Raw genomic sequence first — 20,538 nt, 5'->3', positions numbered from 1 at the left:
CGAAAGTAAATGAAACAAGGGAGGGGTTGGGAGGAGGAACAACAACTTAGATACTCACCTATAACCACTTCAGCCTATCTGGACGAGCAAGCTGGTCCAGACAGCGGGGGTTTAAGCCTATGCGGTCACGAATGTCCGTCCAGGCTAACTTCCGGCTTGTGCGCGCACACAGCGCATGCACCCGGCGGCTTAGACGCTGCTCTGAATGGTGACGAGGAGCCAGCGCTCCTCTGAGCCAATCAGTGAATAGGAAGTATAGAATTCACATAGTTACATCCAGTAATAATGTGAATTCTTAATAATGTTTATAAATAAAAGGTTACCCTCTCTCTGTCTCTCAGCTCCTGTCACACAGATCAATCGCTGTTCTGTGGTGACAGGAGCTGAGAGACAGACTGACAGATAACTGGTAGGACAATTTTTTTAATAAAATTTGCCCCCCCCCATCTCAATTTTTAACCTCATAACTTGCTGGAATTCCCGATTCTCCCTCTCCTGAGCCATTTATTCCCTATGATCTTTCTATATCTTTCTATTCTCCATCTTTCATCTATCCCTTTTTAGAATGGCGAGGAGGCTGTATTCTGCGGTGGAGGCAGCAGCCATCCTCCAGCAGAGCAGCAGCGAGGATGAGTCGGGTAGTGATCGACTCCCTCCGTCCGGCTCTGGTTCAGGGTCTGAATCTTCAGAGTCCGAAGGGCCGCCATCACACCGCTTCAGGAGAGACCTGAGTCCGCTAATGAGGGACCATCAGGGCAGTCCACAGCTCCGTGGGCAACCCAGCAGAGGGCTCCATGGGCAACCCAGCTGCTGCTAGCTAGCAGCAGTGCGCCAGGGGGAGCTAGGTGCAGACAGGGTAGGCAGCCACAGATACCTCGCAGGCAAGAGGTAGCGCTTCATATACTAAATGGCACCTGGGAACCCCCTAATTATGCTGCGCCCAACATCCCACCCTTCACAGCCACTGCTGGTGTGTCAGTGCCTATTGTCAATCAGGCACCAATTGACATTTTCCAGCTTTTTTTGATGGATGCAACGTGGCAGCATTTAGTAGAGCAAACTAATTTATTTGCTCTACAATTTTTAGCTGACCACCCCACCAGCTATATCGCCAGAAAATGGCACCCCACCAACGTGCCCAAAATGAAATCCTATGTAGGCCTCACGCTCAGCATGAGCCTCACCCCAAATCCCCAGATGAAAATGTACTGGTCCATGGATCTTTATCTCAATGCACCCCTCTATCCAGCAATAATGCCCAGGCAGCGTTTTGAGCTGTTAAAAGTTTTTCCACCTAAATAACACACAGTGTGGAACATACCGACCCTGCCCATGACAGACTGTTTAAATTGAGACCCCTGTTGACCCACCTAAGTGCAGTGTTCATGGATGTGTATACCCCACACCGGGAAATTGCTGTGGACGAATCCCTGGTACCGTTTCCAAGCAAGAGGGCAAGATGTGGGGTGAAAATGTATAGGGCATGCGAGAGTGGCACTGGCTATACCTTCACCGTTAAAATTTATGAAGGCAAAGATTCCATTTTGCAGTCAGCTGGGTGCCCGGAGTACATTGGCATCAGTGGAAAAATAGTGGTGGACCTATTCAATCCTCTTCTCCACCAAGGCTACCATGTCTACTTGGACAACTTTTACACGAGTGTGCCATTGTTTAAGTTCCTCTTCTAAGTCCAGACTGGCGCATGTGGGATGGTGAGAGCAAACCGTAAAGGCCTCCCACCACATGTAGTAAATAATAAACTACGCAGAGGAGAGTCCTACGCCCTCAGATGTGAAGAGCTCCTGGCAATAAAGTACCACGACAAATGGGAGGCGATGATGCCATCTACCATCCCCACTGAGGCCACAGTCCTTGTTACACCAAGAATGGAGGAAACTACAAAGCCAGAGGCCATAGTCGACTATAATAAAAATATGGGAGCTGTGGACTTATCGGACCAAGTCTTGCCCCCATATTTGCTAAGGAGGAAAGCATGGTACAAAAAGATAACCTTGTTGCAGATGACCATGCACAATGCATTTGTGGTCTATCAAACAACAACAACAGGCCAACAGATGACCTTTCTTGAGTTCCAGATTCAAGTCCACAAGTTCCTAATGTATAACCCTGGCCAAATCGTACAACAGGATCCTATTCATTTGGAGAACACAATTAGACTGAGGGAGAGACATTTTCCTGAACTAATCTCCCCCCAATGAAGTGAAAAAGCCCTCCTGAGAAGATGCAGAGTGTGTGTGAAACAAGAGAAGGTGTGAGTCTGGGTATTTTTGCCAAGATTGTACCTCAGCCCCAGCACTGTGTGTTATCAAGTGCTTTAGGGCATACCACACTCTTGCAGATTACCGATTTCCTTTTTTTTTTTTTTTTTTTTTTTTCTTTAAACCTGAACATATTTGACTGGCCTTTTCCACTTTCCTATTTATTCATGTGACTTACAGACCGTCAAAGAAGCTCACATTTGGCATACCACTAGGTTTTTGGGGTGTTAGAGGAAGCTGAATGCTTGGCGGGGGAAAAAAACACAAACTCTGCAGACCACCTCCCATCTTCTGACTCTTGGATCTGCTTTGGATTCTGAACCCTGACTTATGGCCTCTGGCTTTTCTCTCATTCTGCAAGACATCCAATGGTAAGTTCCAATGTATTTGTTATCACTGTGAAGAGAAGTGATATATTCAAATTAGCCATATTTGTTTTTGTTTTTTTTAACCAGGACAAAATGTGAGAATTCCTTTTGCAGTGTTTTAAAGCTTGGATGCATGTCACATAAAAAAGTAGCAACAAAGTCAATCCAACTTAAAACGAAAAAGTACTTTTCAAATGATGAAACTTGGGAACGTTTCAGGAACACTACATGAGAAGGTAGCTCACAAAATACCTACTGATGAATAGCCCTGGTTGTTAGCCTTCTATGATGGTGTCATTTGTGGTCTTTGTTTGATTCCAATCTCTCCTGGGAATATGCAAACAAATAGCTCTGCAACAATTAGTGCCAAAAAAAAAAAAAAAAAAAAAAAGAATAGATTTTGGTGTGTTTTAAGACTGAGGCCTACGTCATGTGATTTTTTTTTCAAGTGCCAAAGTGAAAAGAAGTAAAAAATACAATTTTCCAAGTTATGAGTCAATTTTAGCAAAACCGCAGAAGTCCAATGGTTTCAAAATATGTATATCTGAGTAGGCCTGGGTCTCTAGTTTTCAGAATGGTGACATTTGTGACCTGTTTCAAATGTTCTGACACTCCAGGGGCTTTGATAAGAAAGAATGACTTATTTTTGATGCAAAAAATGGCCTTGAAAAATGCATTAGTGCTGCTCATGGTAAACAGAGTATTGCATGGCCAAAAAGCAATCTGATTGTGTATAGGGTATCATTTTCACCAGGACAAGCAAGAGAATAGTATTTGGGGTGTTTGCGAGATTAGGCATATGTGATGCAATTTTGTTTTAGCAGCAAGTAAAATGAAAAGCAATGCAATTGTTATTTTCATATACTCCGCACCAAACTAATGCACTTGTAAAAAAACACCAAAAGTGACAGAATTGAAAAGTGAATACTTAGTTAACTTAGGGACTCAGCTTTTTAAATATGTAGGTCATGAGGGTGTATTACTGTTATTTTTGCAAATGAGGGCTTGTAAATCATTGGAAGTGTGCAATGAGAAAACAAAAAACACAACATAGAGAAAAATGCACCTTTGTTTCCAAATAATATATTGTCACCATACTATGTACTAGGGACATAATTTAAATCTTAAGATAACCACGACAAATAGGCAGATAAAATGTGTGGGTAAAATGTTCAGTAGCATTGTTTATTTTAACCACTTCGCATCCAGACCTTGTTTTCAACTTATTGACCAGAGCAGTTTTGACAGTTTAGCTATGTCCCTATTTAATCAGAAATAACTTTAGCCCTACTTATGACACAGAAATGAAATATATATTGTTTTTTTCAAGACAAACTAGGCTTTCATTGTATGCCATTTTTTCCCTCAAACAATTTTGTTTTCTATGAATTTTAATGGGAAAACAAAGAAAAAAATAGAAAAACATGTATTTCTCAGTTTTACCAATTCCAGTTTAAAAATAAAAAGTGCTACTGTCGATAAAAAACACACATTTTGTTTGGCTATTCTTACTGCTTATCACAAAACTTCGATTATGTTCCTGTCACAATTTATGGTGAAGATATTTGATTCTGAAATAGTGCTACAAAGTGTGTTTTTCAGTATGAAATGAGAAAATAAAGTACTTTTAATAGTAAAAATCAATCTCATTAGCTCAGGAAACGTATATTCCCATTCACCAATTAGTCCTGCATCATATAGTGCCAGAAATATGCACAGGAGGAAGCCCAATCCTGCACAGCACTACTTCTGCTACAAGACGTATATCTACTGACCTGTGGCTTAGATGAAGTCCCAGAGGACGTATATCTACTGACCTGTGGACGAAGTGGTTAAAACTATAAGGGCTGGAATTGGAGAAATAGTATATTTTTTCCCCTTGTTTTTCCCTTTAAAATGCATAGAAATTTTAGTAATTAATAAAAACAAATATCACCCCCAAAAGCCAAATTTGTGGCGAAAAAAACAAGATCTAGATAATTTACGTGTGATGAGTAGTGATAAAGCTATTGGCGAATGAATGAGAGGAGCTCTGACAGGGGAAAATTGCTTCAGTCCTTAAAGAGACTTAAGCGAGTGAGATAGTATTTCATTACTGTAAAGCACCTTACATAGTGCTAAAACACTGCTATCCCGCAGCAAAACGAGGGGTCTTTACCCCACAAATCCCCTCTTCTAGGTCGGAGGGAGCGCTTCCTGCTTGAGGCAGAGCTAATGGCTGTAGCTCTGCCTCTCAGTACGTCAATCCCGGCTGATCGCCGCCTCTCCCCGCCCCTTTCACTCTTCCTTCACAGAGAGGGGCGGGGAAGAGGCGGAAATCCACCGGCAGATTGACCCGCATGGAGGCAGAGCTGCAGCTCACAGCTCTGCCTCCATGAGCAGAAAAATCCACGACCAAGTAGTGGATTTTGCAGGAGAGATTTGGGGGGGGTAAAAAAAAACCCTCGTTTTGCCGCAGGATAGCGGCGTTTTAGCACTATGTAAGGTGCTTTACACTAGTCAAATCCTATCTCACTCGCTTCAGTCTCTTTAAGGTGAAAATAGCTGTGAGACTGAACTGAATAAAGAGGGAAGGTGCTGAATCTCATACAGCCTTCCCAGTCCTTACTCTGCCGCCTCGTTTCCCCTGTCTTCTGGTGAAATTATTCAACCCGCAGTACTTGTGAAGATGAGTGATCAGGTAGCCCCCATCCACTTTGCTCCATTGGCCGGCTTTACTTTAGTTTCTCTTTCGTGACCTCTGGGGTCACGACACTGAAGAGATTCTCTCTCAGCATGCAGAGAGGCGGAGGAGTGGCAGGGGGCGCGGTCAGGGAAATACAGTTGCCCAATGGCAGCTGGGGAAAGCCTGCAGGAACGCCCCTAGTGGGCATTTTGAGCAGGGAATCCCTGTCCTCCCATTACCCTCTGGAATAGTGACAATCATTGTCGCCAATTTCGGGGGTCTGCAGCACGCAGTGGGGGGGCAAACCAGAGGCATGTCATGAGGCAGGGAACATGCCTCTGTGTCCCATAGTCCAATCTGCCCCCGCACCTCAGGTTCTCTTTAAGTCGTAGCTTAATCACCTGTTTTCTTATAATGCATATGATCAGAAAATTTGCATTCGTTAGCAATGCATTACATCTCTGTACTTTCTGCAACAAATATATTCAGATAACCTGGATGGGTTCTTGCAGGTTATATCCAGTAATTCTTTATGGCCAGGAGAGTGGGAGTTGCCTCTGTTTTGGTACATGGTGTTCCATGCACTGACGGCATTACAATAGTAAGAGGCATCCATGCACTGACGGCATTACAATAGTAAGAGGCATCCAGACATCCCTTTGGAAAGTACATGTTTATTATACTACCTCTGCTCGCTATGAATTTGACCATTAGTCTTTCATAACATTTTATTTAAATGCCACAGCTTACATAAACTCCAAGCAACTTTAAACATGCCCTGCTTAGGTGATTTCTCCACTAGCTCCTCCGCATCTTCACACAGGAACCTAAAGGTTTAAACGTCTGAACGGCTGCAGGGGAAACCTTTTGTTCAGTTCTCTCTCCTCTATGCTGCATAGAGGGGTAGAAAAGCTTGGACCTCCCGAGAAGTCTTGGGATGCTATCAACAGCCAATCAGCAGGACTTGCAGGAGACAAGGCTCTCTGCTCCTGTCAGTCATAGGTTATACTTCTCTGCTTCTGTAAGTCACGGCTCAGCACAGTCTCCACGCTGCTTCCATCAGACCAGAGCTGCCGGTAAAGTTTCTGGGCTTTACCACATAACTTGGTGTATGGTGCACACATTCCTCTGCTGCTGCGTTACTACTTTACCGCATAAAGACTGCTAGTCTTTATGAATTGACATTTACCGCACAAGTTGGCAATTTACCTCACTACTCAGTAATTTCAGCTTTTCATGCGGTAACAGCCTTTATGCACTGACATTTTGCTAAGTGCTTGGTAAAGTCTGCTGTTTTCTGCATTACCTCATGTGGTAATGCTTTATAAATCGAGGCCAATGTCATTTAAAGTAAAACTGAAGTGAGAAAATAAGTTAAGATACCCCCCATGAGGAGGAAAGGGTCTGGATCCAGTAGAGCCTTCCCTGACACCGCTTTGCATGTACTCAACCAACTAGTCACATATGTCTTCAGGAAGCCTCAGAAGGCTTTGGGAGGACTCGTGTCCTCTAGTGCTCCCGCATGCTCAATTTGGAGCCGCCAGTCTTCAGGAGCACTCCGGGGTATGAGTGCTCCCGGAGGCTGTGTATCTTTACTAGGGGACAGCGGGGAACGAGAACATCAAGAGGGGACAAGGAAGGCTCAATAGCATCCAGAACATTCGCTCTCGGTAGGTAGCTGACTTTTTTTTTAACCCACACAACAGATTTGCTTTAAACAAAAAACAAACAAACCAGGAAGCAATTGATACACTTACTTTGTTATCAGTGACCATCCACCGGCCGTGTGCGTTCTGCCGGAAGATGCAGTGTGTGCGGGAAATCATTAGAGGACAGGCGGTGGACACCAGCTGATAGGTGACGCAGGTTCCCCGACCCACGCTGACCTGAGGCACAAACACCAAATAACTGATCACAAGAAGGAACAGGCAAACATAACTTGGTGAAAAAAAAATCATCCAACTTTTATAAACTCCTGTTTATTGAAACTGACTCCAGGTACCCAAAATTGCTCCGACTCCACAGCCCTGCTCCCCAGTATGTCCTCCCAATCTTCCTCATCAATGTCACCTAAATCCAACTCCCACTGGGCTTTAATCTTTGCTGTGTCACTTCCAAAGTAAATCAATAACGTTGTATAAATAGTAGCTAGGGACTTTCTCAACAAAGTCTTCAGTACCTCCGATGCTGGGAACACGTTAGTTTTTTCACCCGATTTCCTGTGTGATCAATAGGAATCAAATCTCAACCAAAAATCGACAGTAATTTTATCGTCCGCCTGCTACACACGAGTACATTTTCTGTTCCGTTTTTACTATGTTCTCGACTAATTACGCCCACTATTGATGACACTACACTGATACGGCCCCCTGAACGCCTCTATATCACACACATAATCGAGCCGCTTCATCGATCGCGCCAACACACAATAAGATAGTAGTCATTTCGACTATTTTCAACATGTCCGATAGTATTTCGATCGAGAACCCATCGATTCTGCCCATAAAACCGCTCAAGTGTGCTGAAAAATGCTTCTGACGTTGGTTGTGATTCGATGTATCGATTGCACGGGAAATCGGGTGAAAAAACCATAACGTGTGTTCACAGCACAAGGTCTGGAACCCACTGCGAGCGCTTTTTGTTGCGCATTGTGATTTGTAAAGCTCTTACTAATGCTACATTAGCAAGAGCTTTTTCAAATCACTAGCGCTTAGAAACGGCTGCGAGTGGGTTTCAGCTCTCAAGCTGCGCCGGGCAAACTATGGCCCGCGTGCGCTGTAACTCCAGCCCACCGACAGGTGGACGCATTCCTCTCCTTCCCGAGTCGTGAGCGGTAAGCAGTATTCCCTCAGGGGCCTTATCTCTAAACATTTTTATGTTGTGTCTATCCCAGATTACCGGGTCAGGGACAGTGTTGGGGTGTGGTAGGCATGGGTTCCCCATAATGGTGTGTAGGGTGACCAACAATTGTTTTGTTTCAGTTGTGTGTGTACCAAGTTCCAGGCCCTCAGGGTAGTTTTCAAGGCTGTGTTAACCAAGTCTGAGGGACCTCGAAATGGTAGATTCACCCAGGCCTCGAAGGAATCCAAAATGACTGCCTCAAACACCACTGCTTGTCCATAGCACATTCTCACCACCCCGTGGCATGCTGGCTGTTGTACGGGGATCGCTCCACTCAGCCATGTACCGTTTTGTGTGCATGGCTTCTTTCATGTGGACAGTTGCCTGCATTACACTGGACCGCTATGGCGCTTGTTCATCTCTCTCTCTCTCTCAGTAAACTAACATTCTGCAGAGATTACCCATCTGTATGAAAGATGTTGTCACCTATGATATATTTCAGAAAGTAAATGAGGGAGAGGAAAGATTTTACAATGGGCAAACCAGGGCTGTGGAGTCAGAGTGGGAGCAAATTTGATTACCTGGAGTCCGAGTTGGTGGTTACATAAACTGAGGAGTCGGATGATTTTTGTACAAAATCCACTGCCCTGGTAAGTATTGCATTAAGAAGTCAGAGTCGAGGAGTCATAGCAATTTTGGGTACCTGGAGTCTGAGTTTTCATTTTTGTACTGACTTCACAGCCCTGGGGCAAATACTGACTAAATTTATAAAAGAATATTGTATTAAAAAAAAAAAAAAGCAATCTTGTTCATTATGTTGTTGTGAAATACCACAAATCAATCTCTTGGAAGCATAGTTAGGTATATTTATTGTACAGGAGATGCACACTGAATTTGCAGCAATGTCTGTCTAATGCCCAATACACACGATGAGATTTTCTGGCAGATTTCTTGCCAGATTGCTCATTTCCAGCATGTCCGATCTGATTTCTGATCGATTTTCCATAGAAGTGAACAGAAAATCAAATCAGACATGCTGGAAATAATCAATCTGGCAAGAAATCTGCCAAAAAATCTCATTGTGTATATTAGGCATAAAGCCTCATACACACGGTACAATTTTCCATCAGATCGACCTGTGATCTAATAAGAAATTGCATCGTGTGTAGACGTCCCAATTGTGATCGATTTTGCGTTAAGTATCCAAAATCAATCACAAAATCGGTCACAATCCGATCGTAAATTATCTAATAGATCCGTTGATCTGACGGAAAATTGTACCCTGTGGACTATGCCTAAAGGGAACCAGAAACGAAGCACCCTTGTGTATGTTACCATATATATCAGTAAGAACATTACAGAAAACACTTACCATGCTCTGTTTCATCCTCACTGCTAAAAGTGTCTGTTATCAGCTGTGATAAGAATCCCGGACTGAGCATTCAGTCTGGCTTTGCAGGAAATAATTATAGCTGAGTCATTATAGCAGAGCCACAAGGGGGCAGGCTTGGGCTTGAAAAGACACCAGAGAAGACACTCAGTTATAATCTTTCTGTAGCAAAGCTAGACTGAGTGCTCAGTCAGGGATTCTTATCAGAGGTGATACCAGTCAGATTAAACAGAGAACAATGAAACAGAGCAGATTAGGTGTTTACGGTCATGTTCCCACTGATTTACAAGGTAAAATACAAGAGGGTGCTTCATCTCTGGTTCTCTTTAAAGCCCCATCTACACGATACGATTAGATTACAATTCTATTTACGAACCGATTAAATCCGACATGTCCGATCGGGATACGATTCAATTCGATTTGCCATTGTTTTGCAATGGCAAATTGAATTGAATCGAATCCCGATCGGACATGTCGGATTTAATCGGATCGTAAATAGAATCGTAATCGAATCGTATCGTGTAGATGGGGCTTAAGGCGAGCTTGAAACAGACGGATATACACTTTCAATTGGTGCTAACGTGAGTTATCTAAATTAATTGGATGATACACAAATGCATAGATGAATACATGAATATCTCTAAGTAGGTAAGCTCATTACACATTTAATTAGCTGATAGATATGGGTTATGGGCAATAGTTTGCGGCCACTCAAGGCCACCTAGCCTGGAATACACTGCTTGTCTCATCTACAAGATAGGAAACTAAATCCCACAGCTGCACATTCCAATCTCATGAAGCCTGTGTGAGGATAAAAGGTATGAAAAAGGAAGTGTGTAACATGGCTTACAGGTGCTCATTTTAATATATAGTATCAATTTTACTTAATTGTTACTTTGACTACAGAGCCTCCTTTAAAGAGACACTGAAGCGAAAAAAAAAATATGATATAGTGAATTGGTTGTGTACTATGAATAATTACTAGAAGATTAGCAGAAAAGAAAATATTCTCATACTTTTATTTTCAGGTATATAGTGTTTTTTTTCTAACATTGCATCATTCTATAATATGTGCAGATTACACAACACTCAGCATTCAAAATGAGTCTTTCAGAGTAGTCTGTGAAGTAATGACCTCTCCTCTAGCAGAGAAAAAGTAAACAGTTCACTTACAGTTGAGATAATAAAAGTCAGATAACAGCCCTCTCCACGACTAACTTAGTCGGAGAGCTTAATGGCTTGTTTGCATAGAGATAACTGGAGTTTCTCAACTCTTCCTGTACTGGAAACAATTAGACTGATGTATCTGATCTTAATGTTTTATTTCTTAGCTGTGCTACACATACAAATCATAATATCATTTTTTTTTCGCTTCAGTGTCTCTTTAAATTGACACTGAAGCGAATAAAAATATGAAAAACACGATATAGTGAACTGTATGTGTAGTACATATAAAAATAAAAGAACATTAGTAGCAAAGAAAAAAATTGTCATTTTTATTTTCAGGTATATAGATTTTTTTATAACATTGCATAATTCTGTGATACCCGCAATTACAAGCCACACTCTGTATTTTAAACTATAAAACCAGCATAGCTAATGACCCTTTGAACTTTCCTGCAGTAAGAATAGTATCTAAATCTGTCTCTGACTGTTTCTTAAATGTATAAGTGCTTCAGAAAACAGCAGTGTAGCCGACCCAAGTTGGGTAGGAGAGCTCAGAGAAGCTCTTTTGCATAAATAAGTGAAATTTCTTAACTTTTACTGTACTAAAAACAATAGGAGACTTATCTGTGCTAACAATGTTCTATTTCTTAACTCATTTAAAGAGGAACTGTAACGGCAAAACGTCCCCTGGGGGGTACTCACCTCAGGTGGGGAAAGCCTCAGGATCCTAATGAGGCTTCCCACGCCGTCCTCCGTCCCTCGGGGGTCTCGCGGCAGCCCTCCGTACAGCCGTGACGTAATATTTACCTTACTGGCTCCTGCGCAGGCGCTCTGACGGCTGTCGGCTCCGAAGTAGGCGGAAATACCCGATCGCCGTCGGGTCCGCTGTACTGCGCAGGCGCAAGTCTCCGGCGCCTGCGCAGCAGAGCGGACCCGACGGAGATCGGGTATTTCCGTCTATTTCCGAGCCAAAAGCAGCCACAGCGCCCCCGCTGGAGCCAGCAAAGGTAAATATTGAAATTACAGTCAGGCCTGTCGCCGGCTGTTCAGAGGGCTGCAGCGAGACCCCCGTGGGACAGAGGACGGCGTGGGAAGCCTCATTAGGATCCGGAGGCTTCCCCCACCCGAGGTGAGTACCCCCCAGGGGATCTTTTTGAAGTTAGAGTCTCTTTAAATGATAAGTTTATTCTCACTTTAGATTGCCTTTAAAACAGAAGGTATTTGGAGTTGACTAGTACTGTCTGATGCTGGAGAATAGCCTGTAACAACCCGCCTCCCCCCCCCCCCCACCCCCCTTAAAGGACTTCCGAGGCCAACTGTCAAAAAAAAGTTAAATACCTGCATCACTTTTGTAGGCACGGAGGACGCTGTCAGCGCCCTCCATGCTGTCCTGCCGGGTCCCCGCCGCTCAATAGCCCCCCGAGCCGGCTCCTGACCTCACGACCTGCACTAACATGGCCGCATGAGCTGGCCACGGCTGCGCAGTCCGCATAGCCGCGAGTGCGGCTGCGCAGCTCTAGGGCCAACACCCCCCCCCCCCCCCCCCCGATCCACGCAACAGCAATATTGTTTTCAGTATAGGAAAAGCTAAGAAACTCCAGTTATCTATGTAAATTAGCCATTGAGCTCCAAGACTTTCAAAGTCGCAGAGAACTCTGCCAGACACTTGAGATAATAAGCTTTAAAAGACAATGTATTTTTTTCCCTCTGCAGGGAAGATTTTCCAGAGCAGGCTAGTGAACTTTTGAACCCATTCACAATGCCGAGTAGTTTCTACACTGCAAATATTAGAGAATGATGCAATGTTATAAAAAACACTATAACGTATTACACAACCAATTCATTATATCAATTGTTTTCCGCTTCAGTGTCTCTTTAAGGACCACGGTGTTAACCACCTTGGCGTTCTATTGAGATCGCCAGGGCGGCTGCGGGAGGGTTTTTTTTAAATTAAAAGAAGACGATTTCATGCAGCCAACTGAAAGTTGGCTGCATGAAAGCCCACTAGAGGGCGCTCCTGAAGCGCAATTCCGATCGCCTCCGGCAATCAGAATTAAAGAGACTCTAACATTAAAAAGATCCCCTGTGGGGTACTCACCTCGGGTGGGGGAAGCCTCCGGATCCTAATGAGGCTTCCCACGCCGTCCTCTGTCCCACAGGGGTCTCGCCGCAGCCCTCCGAACAGCCGGCGACTGTGCCGACTGTCAGTTCAATATTTACCTTTGCTGGCTCCAGCGGGGGCGCTGTGGCGGCTTTCCGTTCCGAACTACACGGAAATACCCGATCTCATTCGGGTCCGCTCTACTGTGCAGGCGCAGGAAACTTGCGCCTGCGCAGTAGAGCAGATCCGACGGCGATCGGGTATTTCCGTGTAGTTCGGAGCCGACAGCGCGCCTGCGCAGGAGCCAGGAAGGTAAATATTGACGTCACCGCTGCACGGACTCCACGGAGGGCTGCAGCGAGACCCCTGACGGATGGAGGACGGCGTGGGAAGCCTCATTAGGATCCGGAGGCTTCCCCCACCCGAGGTGAGTACCCCCCAGGGGATCTTTTCATGTTACAGATCCTCTTTAACAAGGAAGGCTGCAATGAGCAGAATTAACAAGGAAGGCTGCAATGAGCAGAATTAACAAGGAAGGCTGCAATGAGCAGAATTAACAAGGAAGGCTGCAATGAGCAGAATTAACAAGGAAGGCTGCAATGAGCAGAATTAACAAGGAAGGCTGCAATGAGCAGCCTTCCTTGTTTGGCTTTCCTCGTCGCCATGGCGACGAGCGGAGTGACGTCATGGACGTCCTGACGTCAGCCGCCTCCGATCCAGTCCTTAGCGCTGGCCGGAACTATTTGTTCCGGCTGCGCAGGGCTTGGGCGGCTGGGGGGACCCTCTTTCGCCGCTGTACGCGGCGGATCGCCGCGCTGCGGCGGCGATCAGGTAGCACACGCGGCTGGCAAAGTGCCGGCTGCGTGTGCTGCTTTTTATTGTATCAAAATCGGCCCAGCAGGGCCTGAGCGGCACCCTCTGGCGGTAATGGATGAGCTGAGCTCGTCCATACCGCTAAAGTGGTTAAACCTCCCCCCTAGTGACCAGGCCACTTTTTACTCATTCGGCCACTGCAGCTTTAAGGGCTCGTTGTAGGGACGCACAACTCCGCACACAAGTGATTTCACCCCCCCCCCCCCCCCCCCAACTGAGCTCTCTGTTGGGGTCTGATCACTCCCCAGCCATTTGTTTTTTTTATAATATTATTGTATTTAATTTTTAATAAATGTGCTTATTTTTTATTCCCCCCCAGCTAATCAGCGTGATCGGCTGTTGTAGGCTTCAGCCTATGACAGCCACTTTCCTGCCTACAGAGGGGACAGCCGTATCGCACGGCTGTCCCTAGTGCAGCGCTGCCTCAGATCGCAGCGCTGTACAGGGTTAACAGTTTTCGAGCGGCGATTGACGCTGGGAGACTGAAGGCATGGAGGAGCTCCGTTATCCATGTGGAGATGCGCGACCTCCTGCAAACCCCAATTAGTCATTCACGCCACTCGCCGTGGAGTGGTCCTGCTGCCGTGTTCACGCCAATTGGCTTGGAGCAGTTGGCAGGAGGATAAATTATTTTTGTGAAAATGGTTTACCGTATATACTCGCAAGCAAGCCGACCCGCATGTAAGCCGACCCCCCCACTTTTACCCCAAAAAACAGGAAAAATGATTGACCCTCATAGAAGCCGGGGGTAGGAAACGCTGGCCGCGTGATCCCCCCAGTATGTCCCAGTATAGCTAGTATAGTGCCCAGTATGGGTAGGTAGTGCCTCAGTATAGCTAGTATAGTGCCCAGTATAGTGCCCAATATAGGTAGGTAGTGCTCAGTATAGCTAGTAAAATGCCCCAGTATAGCTAGTATAGTGCTCAGTATAGCTAGTATAGTGCTCAGTATAGCTAGTGAAGTGCCCCAGTTTAGCTAGTATAGTGCTCAGTATAGCTAGTATAGTGCCCCATTATAGCTAGTATAGTGCCCCAGTATAGCTTGTATAGTGCCCCAGTATAGCTTGTATAGTGCCCCAGTATAGCTTGTATAGTGCCCCAGTATAGCTTGTATAGTGCCCCAGTATAGCTTGTATAGTGCCCCAGTATAGCTAGCATAGTGCCCCAGTATAGCTAGCATAGTGCCCCAGTATAGCTAGCATAGTGCCCCATATAGCTAGCATAGTGCCCCATATAGCTAGCATAGTGCCCCATATAGCTAGCATAGTGCCCCATATAGCTAGCATAGTGCCCCATATAGCTAGCATAGTGCCCCATATAGCTAGCATAGTGCCCCATATAGCTAGCATAGTGCCCCATATAGCTAGCATAGTGCCCCATATAGCTAGCATAGTGCCCCATATAGCTAGCATAGTGCCCCATATAGCTAGCATAGTGCCCCATATAGCTAGCATAGTGCCCCAGTATGGGTGGGTGTGTAGGTGCTGTCCCTCCCCGCTCCCCCCGCGGCTGCCGCTGCTATTACCTTAGGCGGCGCCGCTTCCACTATCCCCGTCCTCCTCCGGTAACTATTTAATTCACAGCAGCGCGCCCCTCGCTGCTGTGATGACGCAGGAAACCATAGAGAGCGGTTCCCATAGTAACGGCCGCTCTCTATGGTTTCCCCCGTCATCACAGCAGCGAGGGGCACGCTGCTGTGAATTAGTTACCGGAGGAGGACGGGGATAGTGGAAGCGGCGCCGCCTAAGGTAATAGCAGCGGCGGCCGCGGGGGGAGCGGGGAGGGACAGCACCTACACACCCACCCACCCATGACTCGCAAGCAAGCCGACCCCCCAACTTTTGGCCCACTTTTGGGGGGTCAAAAATTCGGCTTGCTTGCGAGTATATACGGTATTTGCAAGGAAAGATGATAAACTACCCGACGCGCACAGAAGGTCGGAGGTGATGCTGATTAGAAATGGGTAGGTTGGAGGCGCCCAATGTGTGTTCTATTTCTAAAACTATTAAAAAATGGCATCTACACTATCACCTATGCTATCAGGGCATTTTGTATTGACCTGAGGAAGTTGGCCATGACCCCTGAAACGCGTTGTCAGATTGCTTTGTGAATAAACATTTTTCCAGTTGAAATAGTATCTATATCTCCTGAAGAGGTAAGCAATTACCTCTCTTATTTATAGTGTAAAACAAATAGAACACACATTGGGCATCTCCATCCTACCCATTACCAGTCAGGCCTCCTTTGGAGGTGATAGCTTTGCAGTTTTTCTGTAAAGTGTATTGAACTAAGGAAAGAGACCATCCAGTATTCAGCAGGACCTGGAGTACCCAAGAAGGGATTGTTAATTCCCCACAGGCTTATACTGTGTTTGCAGGAACTGCAACCCACCTTTTTCAGTATATACAGTGATGGGAAGAACTATTTGCCCCCTTCTTGATTTCTTATTCTTTTGCATGTTTGTCTGCTCATCAAAAACCGTTAACTATTAGGCAAAGATAACATAATTGAACACAAAATGCAGTTTTAAATGATGGTTTTTATTATTTAGTGAGGAAAAAAAACTCAAAACCTACATGGCCGTGTGAAAAAGAAATTTCCCCCTGAACCTAATAACTGGTTCAACTTTTGTCTCGTCGATCCACAAGGTATTTTCCCAAAAGTCTTGGCAATCATTGAGATGTTTTTTTAGCAAAATTGAGACAAGCCTTATGCTGCATATACACTTGAGATACAAGTCTTTGGAAAAGGCAAGATCACAGACCAATTTTACCCCATTCCATGTAGTATGAGAGCCATACTCTACACAGTCTATTCTATGGAGCTGCACTCCCCATCAGATAAAATTTTTGCAAGATGCTGCACACAAAGATGCCCGTACACATTCAAAAGATCATTATCTGCAAAAGATCTCTTCCTGCAAAAGATCCACTCCTGCAAAATGCATTCATAGTCTATGAGATCTGCAGATCATCATACACACCTTGTTTAACAGGCAATCATCTGCAGATCAGATCCACCAGGATGGATTTTCAGATCTGCAGATGATTGTGAGATATGCAGATGAAGTCTGTTAAACAAGGTGTGTATGAGGATCTGCAGATCTCATACACTATGAATGCATTTTGCAGGAATGGATCTTTTGCAGGAAAAGATTTTTTGCAGATACTGATCTTTTGAATGTGTACAGCATCTTTGTGTGCAGCATCTTGCAAAGATTTTATCTGATGGGGAGTGCAGCTCCATAGAATAGACTGTAGGTATGGCTCTCATACTACATGGAATGGGGTAAAATTGGTCTGTGATCTTGCCTTTTCCAAAGACTTATCTCAAGTGTGTATGCAGCATTAATGTTCATTTTGCTTAAAAGTGGTTTGCGCCTTGGATATCTGCCATGCAGGCCGTTTTTGCCTAGTCTCTTTCTTATGGTGGAGTCGTGAACACTGACCTTAATTGAGGCAAGTGAGGCCTGCAGTTCTTTAGATGTTGTCCTGGGGTCTTCTGTGGCCTCTCAGATGAGTTTTCTCTGCGCTCTTGGGGTAATTTTGGTCAGCCGGCCACTCCTGGGAAGGTTCATCACGGTTCCATGTTTTTGCCATTTGTGGATAATGGCTCTGACTGCGGTTCGCTGGAGTCCCAAAGCTTTAGAAATGGCTTTATAACCTTTACCAGACTGATAGATCTCAATTACTTTTGTTCTCATTTGTTCCTGAATTTCTTTGGATCTTGGCATGATATCTAGCTTTTGGTCTACTTCCCTGTGTCAGATAGCTCCTATTTAAGTGATTTCTTGATTGAAACAGGTGTGGCAGTAATCAGGCCTGGGGGTAACTACAGAAATTGAACTCAGGTGTGATAAAACCACAGTTAAGTTATTTTTCAGGGCTCGTTTCCACTATCGCGAATCCGCATGCGTCCAACGCATGCGGATTCGCACATGTAATGCAAGTGGATAGGCCTGTTTCCCCTGTAGCGTTGTTGAGGTGTGTTTTTTTCAGCGGTGAAAAAACGCACAGAAGAGCCGCAGAATTCGCCTGCGAGTGGAATGCATGCGAATCGCATCCAATGTATTTAATAGAGAAATCGCATGCGGTTTCCCCATGCGGTTTTTGCCACGAATTTGCATAGGTACCAATGTAAATTCACACAGGCAGTGACATGGTTAAAAATCGCATATACCCTCACCTATGCGAATTTGCTGCAAAAAACGCATGGGGAATCGCATCCGCATGCGATTTCATCAGCGGTGGAATCCAGGCGATTCCGCACCGCAATAGTGGAAACGAGCCCTTAATCACTTTTTCACACATGTCGATTTGGAGTTTTTTTTTCTCATTAAATAATAAAAACCATCATTTAAAACTGCATTGTGTGTTCAGTTATGTTATCTTTGCCTAATAGTTAACGGTTTTTGATGAGCAGAAACATTTAAGTGTGACAAACATACAAAAGAATAAGAAATCAGGAAGGGGGCAAATAGTTTTTCACATCACTGTATCTATATACTTTTAACCTCCCTATACCTGACGATACTGCACCATTGGGTTCCCAGTCTCTCCCTACTTCTAGCCTAGATATTCTTGGTCCCTACAAGAATCACTGAAGAACCCCCACCCCGCCTTTTGATGCCGATTAATTTGGGGTCGATAGATGATATTTACAGCAACACATGGGGCTTTTTCACATGTACATAATAATGGTAGTTACCGCACAGTTCATTCATGTGCTTTATAGTATGAGGGAGAAGCGTTGTTACGGTAAAATTCACACATATGAATAATACAAGCATAAAAAAGGTACACCTCCCCCTGGTAAGCATCAGCATTATCAGCTCTGCAAATAGCAAAGGTCCTACTCATGCCTTAGGGGAACAAACAATCCTCTCTCCCACCCCTGCAAAAAATGTGCTCCTCTATAGGGGCATACCGGGGGTAAAAACCATTACACCCACCCACCAGCAGAACTTGCTATTCCTCTATGAGAAGATCGATGGAGAGTCTAAATACAAACAATACTCCCATCCAATACATTGCTAGGCACTATGGTGCATATGGGGAGTACAGACTATTCTCTTGCCCCAGGCAGTACGACTCGCCCCTCTATGGGGTATATGTGGGGGAGGGCACTGACTGTTCTGCACACTCAGACATTACTAGTCACTCCTCTTTGGAATATATGAAGATACAGACGATTCTCCACCATCAGACATTACTAGTCGCTCCTCTATGGAGTATATTGGAATGGGGGGGGGGGGGGGGGTTAGGGTTTTACAGGCTATTCTCCAGCCTCAGACAGTACTTGTCAACTCCAAATACCGTCTGTTTTAAAGGGAATCTGAAGTGAAAATAAACGTATGGATATACAGTGGTTTGCAAAACTATTCGGTCCCCTTGAAGTTTTCCACATTTTGTCATATTACTGCCACAAACATGAATCAATTTTATTGGCATTCCACGTGAAAGACTAATATAAAGTGGTGTACAGGTGAGAAGTGGAACGAAAGTCATACACATTCCAAACTTTTTTTTTTTTTACAAATAAATAACTGCAAAGTGAGGTGTGCGTATTTATTCAGCCCCCTTTTGTCTGAGTGCAGTCAGTTGCCCATAGACATTGCCTGATGAGTGCTAATGACTAGAGTGCACCTGTGTGTAATCTAATGTCAGTACAAATACAGCTGCTCTGTGCTAGCCTCAGAGGTTGTCTAAGAGAATATTGGGAGCAACAACCCCATGAAGTCCAAAGAACACACCAAACAGGTCAGGGATAAAAGTTATTGAAAAATTTAAAGCAGGCTTAGGCTACAAAAAAGATTTCCAAAGCCTTGAACATCCCACGGAGAACTGTTCAAGTGATCATTCAGAAACAGAAGGAGTATGGCATAACTGCAAACCTACCAAGACAAGGCCGTCCACCTAAACTCACAGGCCGGACAAGGAGAGCGCTGATCAGAAACGCAGTCAAGAGGCCCATGGTGACTCTGGACGAACTGCAGAGATCTACAGCTCAGGTGGGGGAATCTGTCCATAGGACAACTATTAGTCGTGCACTGCACAAAGTTGGCCTTTATGGAAGAGTGGCAAGAAAAAAGCCATTGTTAACAGAAAAGCATACGAAGTCATGTTTGCAGTTTGCCACATGCCATGTGGAGGACACAGCAAACATGTGGAAGAAGGTGCTCTGGTCAGATGAGACCAAAATGGAAATTTTTGGCCAAAATGCAAAACACTATGGCCTCGATTCATAAACAGCAGTGCGATAAACAAAATCTTGTCGGGAAAATACCGCACTCGGTATTTTGCCGGTCTGTGTGCTAATTCATAAAGATTTCCCCAGCTGCCCTTGGAGGTCGGTAAATTACCGCAGCCCATTGAGCGGTAGAGTAGAGCAGTGTCCCGATTCCCTCTTTGCCCTGCAGAAATGAATCACACAGACTGCTCTCTCTGGCTCTCCCACTGATGACTCAGACAGATGAGTCACAGTGTCTTTCCCTGCCTGCAGAAATTACTCACACAGACGGCTCTTTCCACTGATGACTCAGACAGATGAGTCACACAGTCTTTCCCTGCCTGCTGAAATGATTCACACAGAGGGCTCTCTGGCTCTCTCCACAGATGAATCAAACAGACTTCGGCTCTCTGCACTTTGCATTAATCAGAGCTGTCAGAGCTGTGGTAACTTGTTAAGACCTCACAAGAGGTGACGGTAACTACCGCCAGGCTTACCGCTTGTTGAAGGCTTTATGAATTGACATTTGCTGACAATTTACTGACATGTATTGTCGGTAACTGCAGCCAAGTCGGTAATTTATCTCCCTGGTCGGTAATGTCAGCTTTTCATGCGGTAACAGCCTTT

General features: G+C 44.8%; 1 protein-coding gene across 2 annotated transcripts in view; it reads right to left on the bottom strand.

Moving 5' to 3' along the window:
• RNF8 (ring finger protein 8) overlaps window positions 1-20,538 on the bottom strand; it is a 41,017-nt gene that overhangs the window by 17,030 nt on the left and 3,449 nt on the right. For both annotated transcript variants that reach the window (XM_068232680.1, XM_068232679.1), the window contains exon 2: window positions 7,070-7,198. In XM_068232680.1, coding sequence (XP_068088781.1) covers window positions 7,070-7,198 — 129 coding nt within the window. The remainder of the gene's footprint in view (window positions 1-7,069; window positions 7,199-20,538) is intronic.

Source organism: Hyperolius riggenbachi, chromosome 4 (genome assembly GCF_040937935.1).
Source record: "Hyperolius riggenbachi isolate aHypRig1 chromosome 4, aHypRig1.pri, whole genome shotgun sequence".
In the NCBI taxonomy this organism is placed as follows: Eukaryota; Metazoa; Chordata; class Amphibia; order Anura; family Hyperoliidae; genus Hyperolius; species Hyperolius riggenbachi.
Note: the sequence above shows the minus strand (reverse complement) of the source record. Positions and strands in the feature narration are given on the sequence as shown.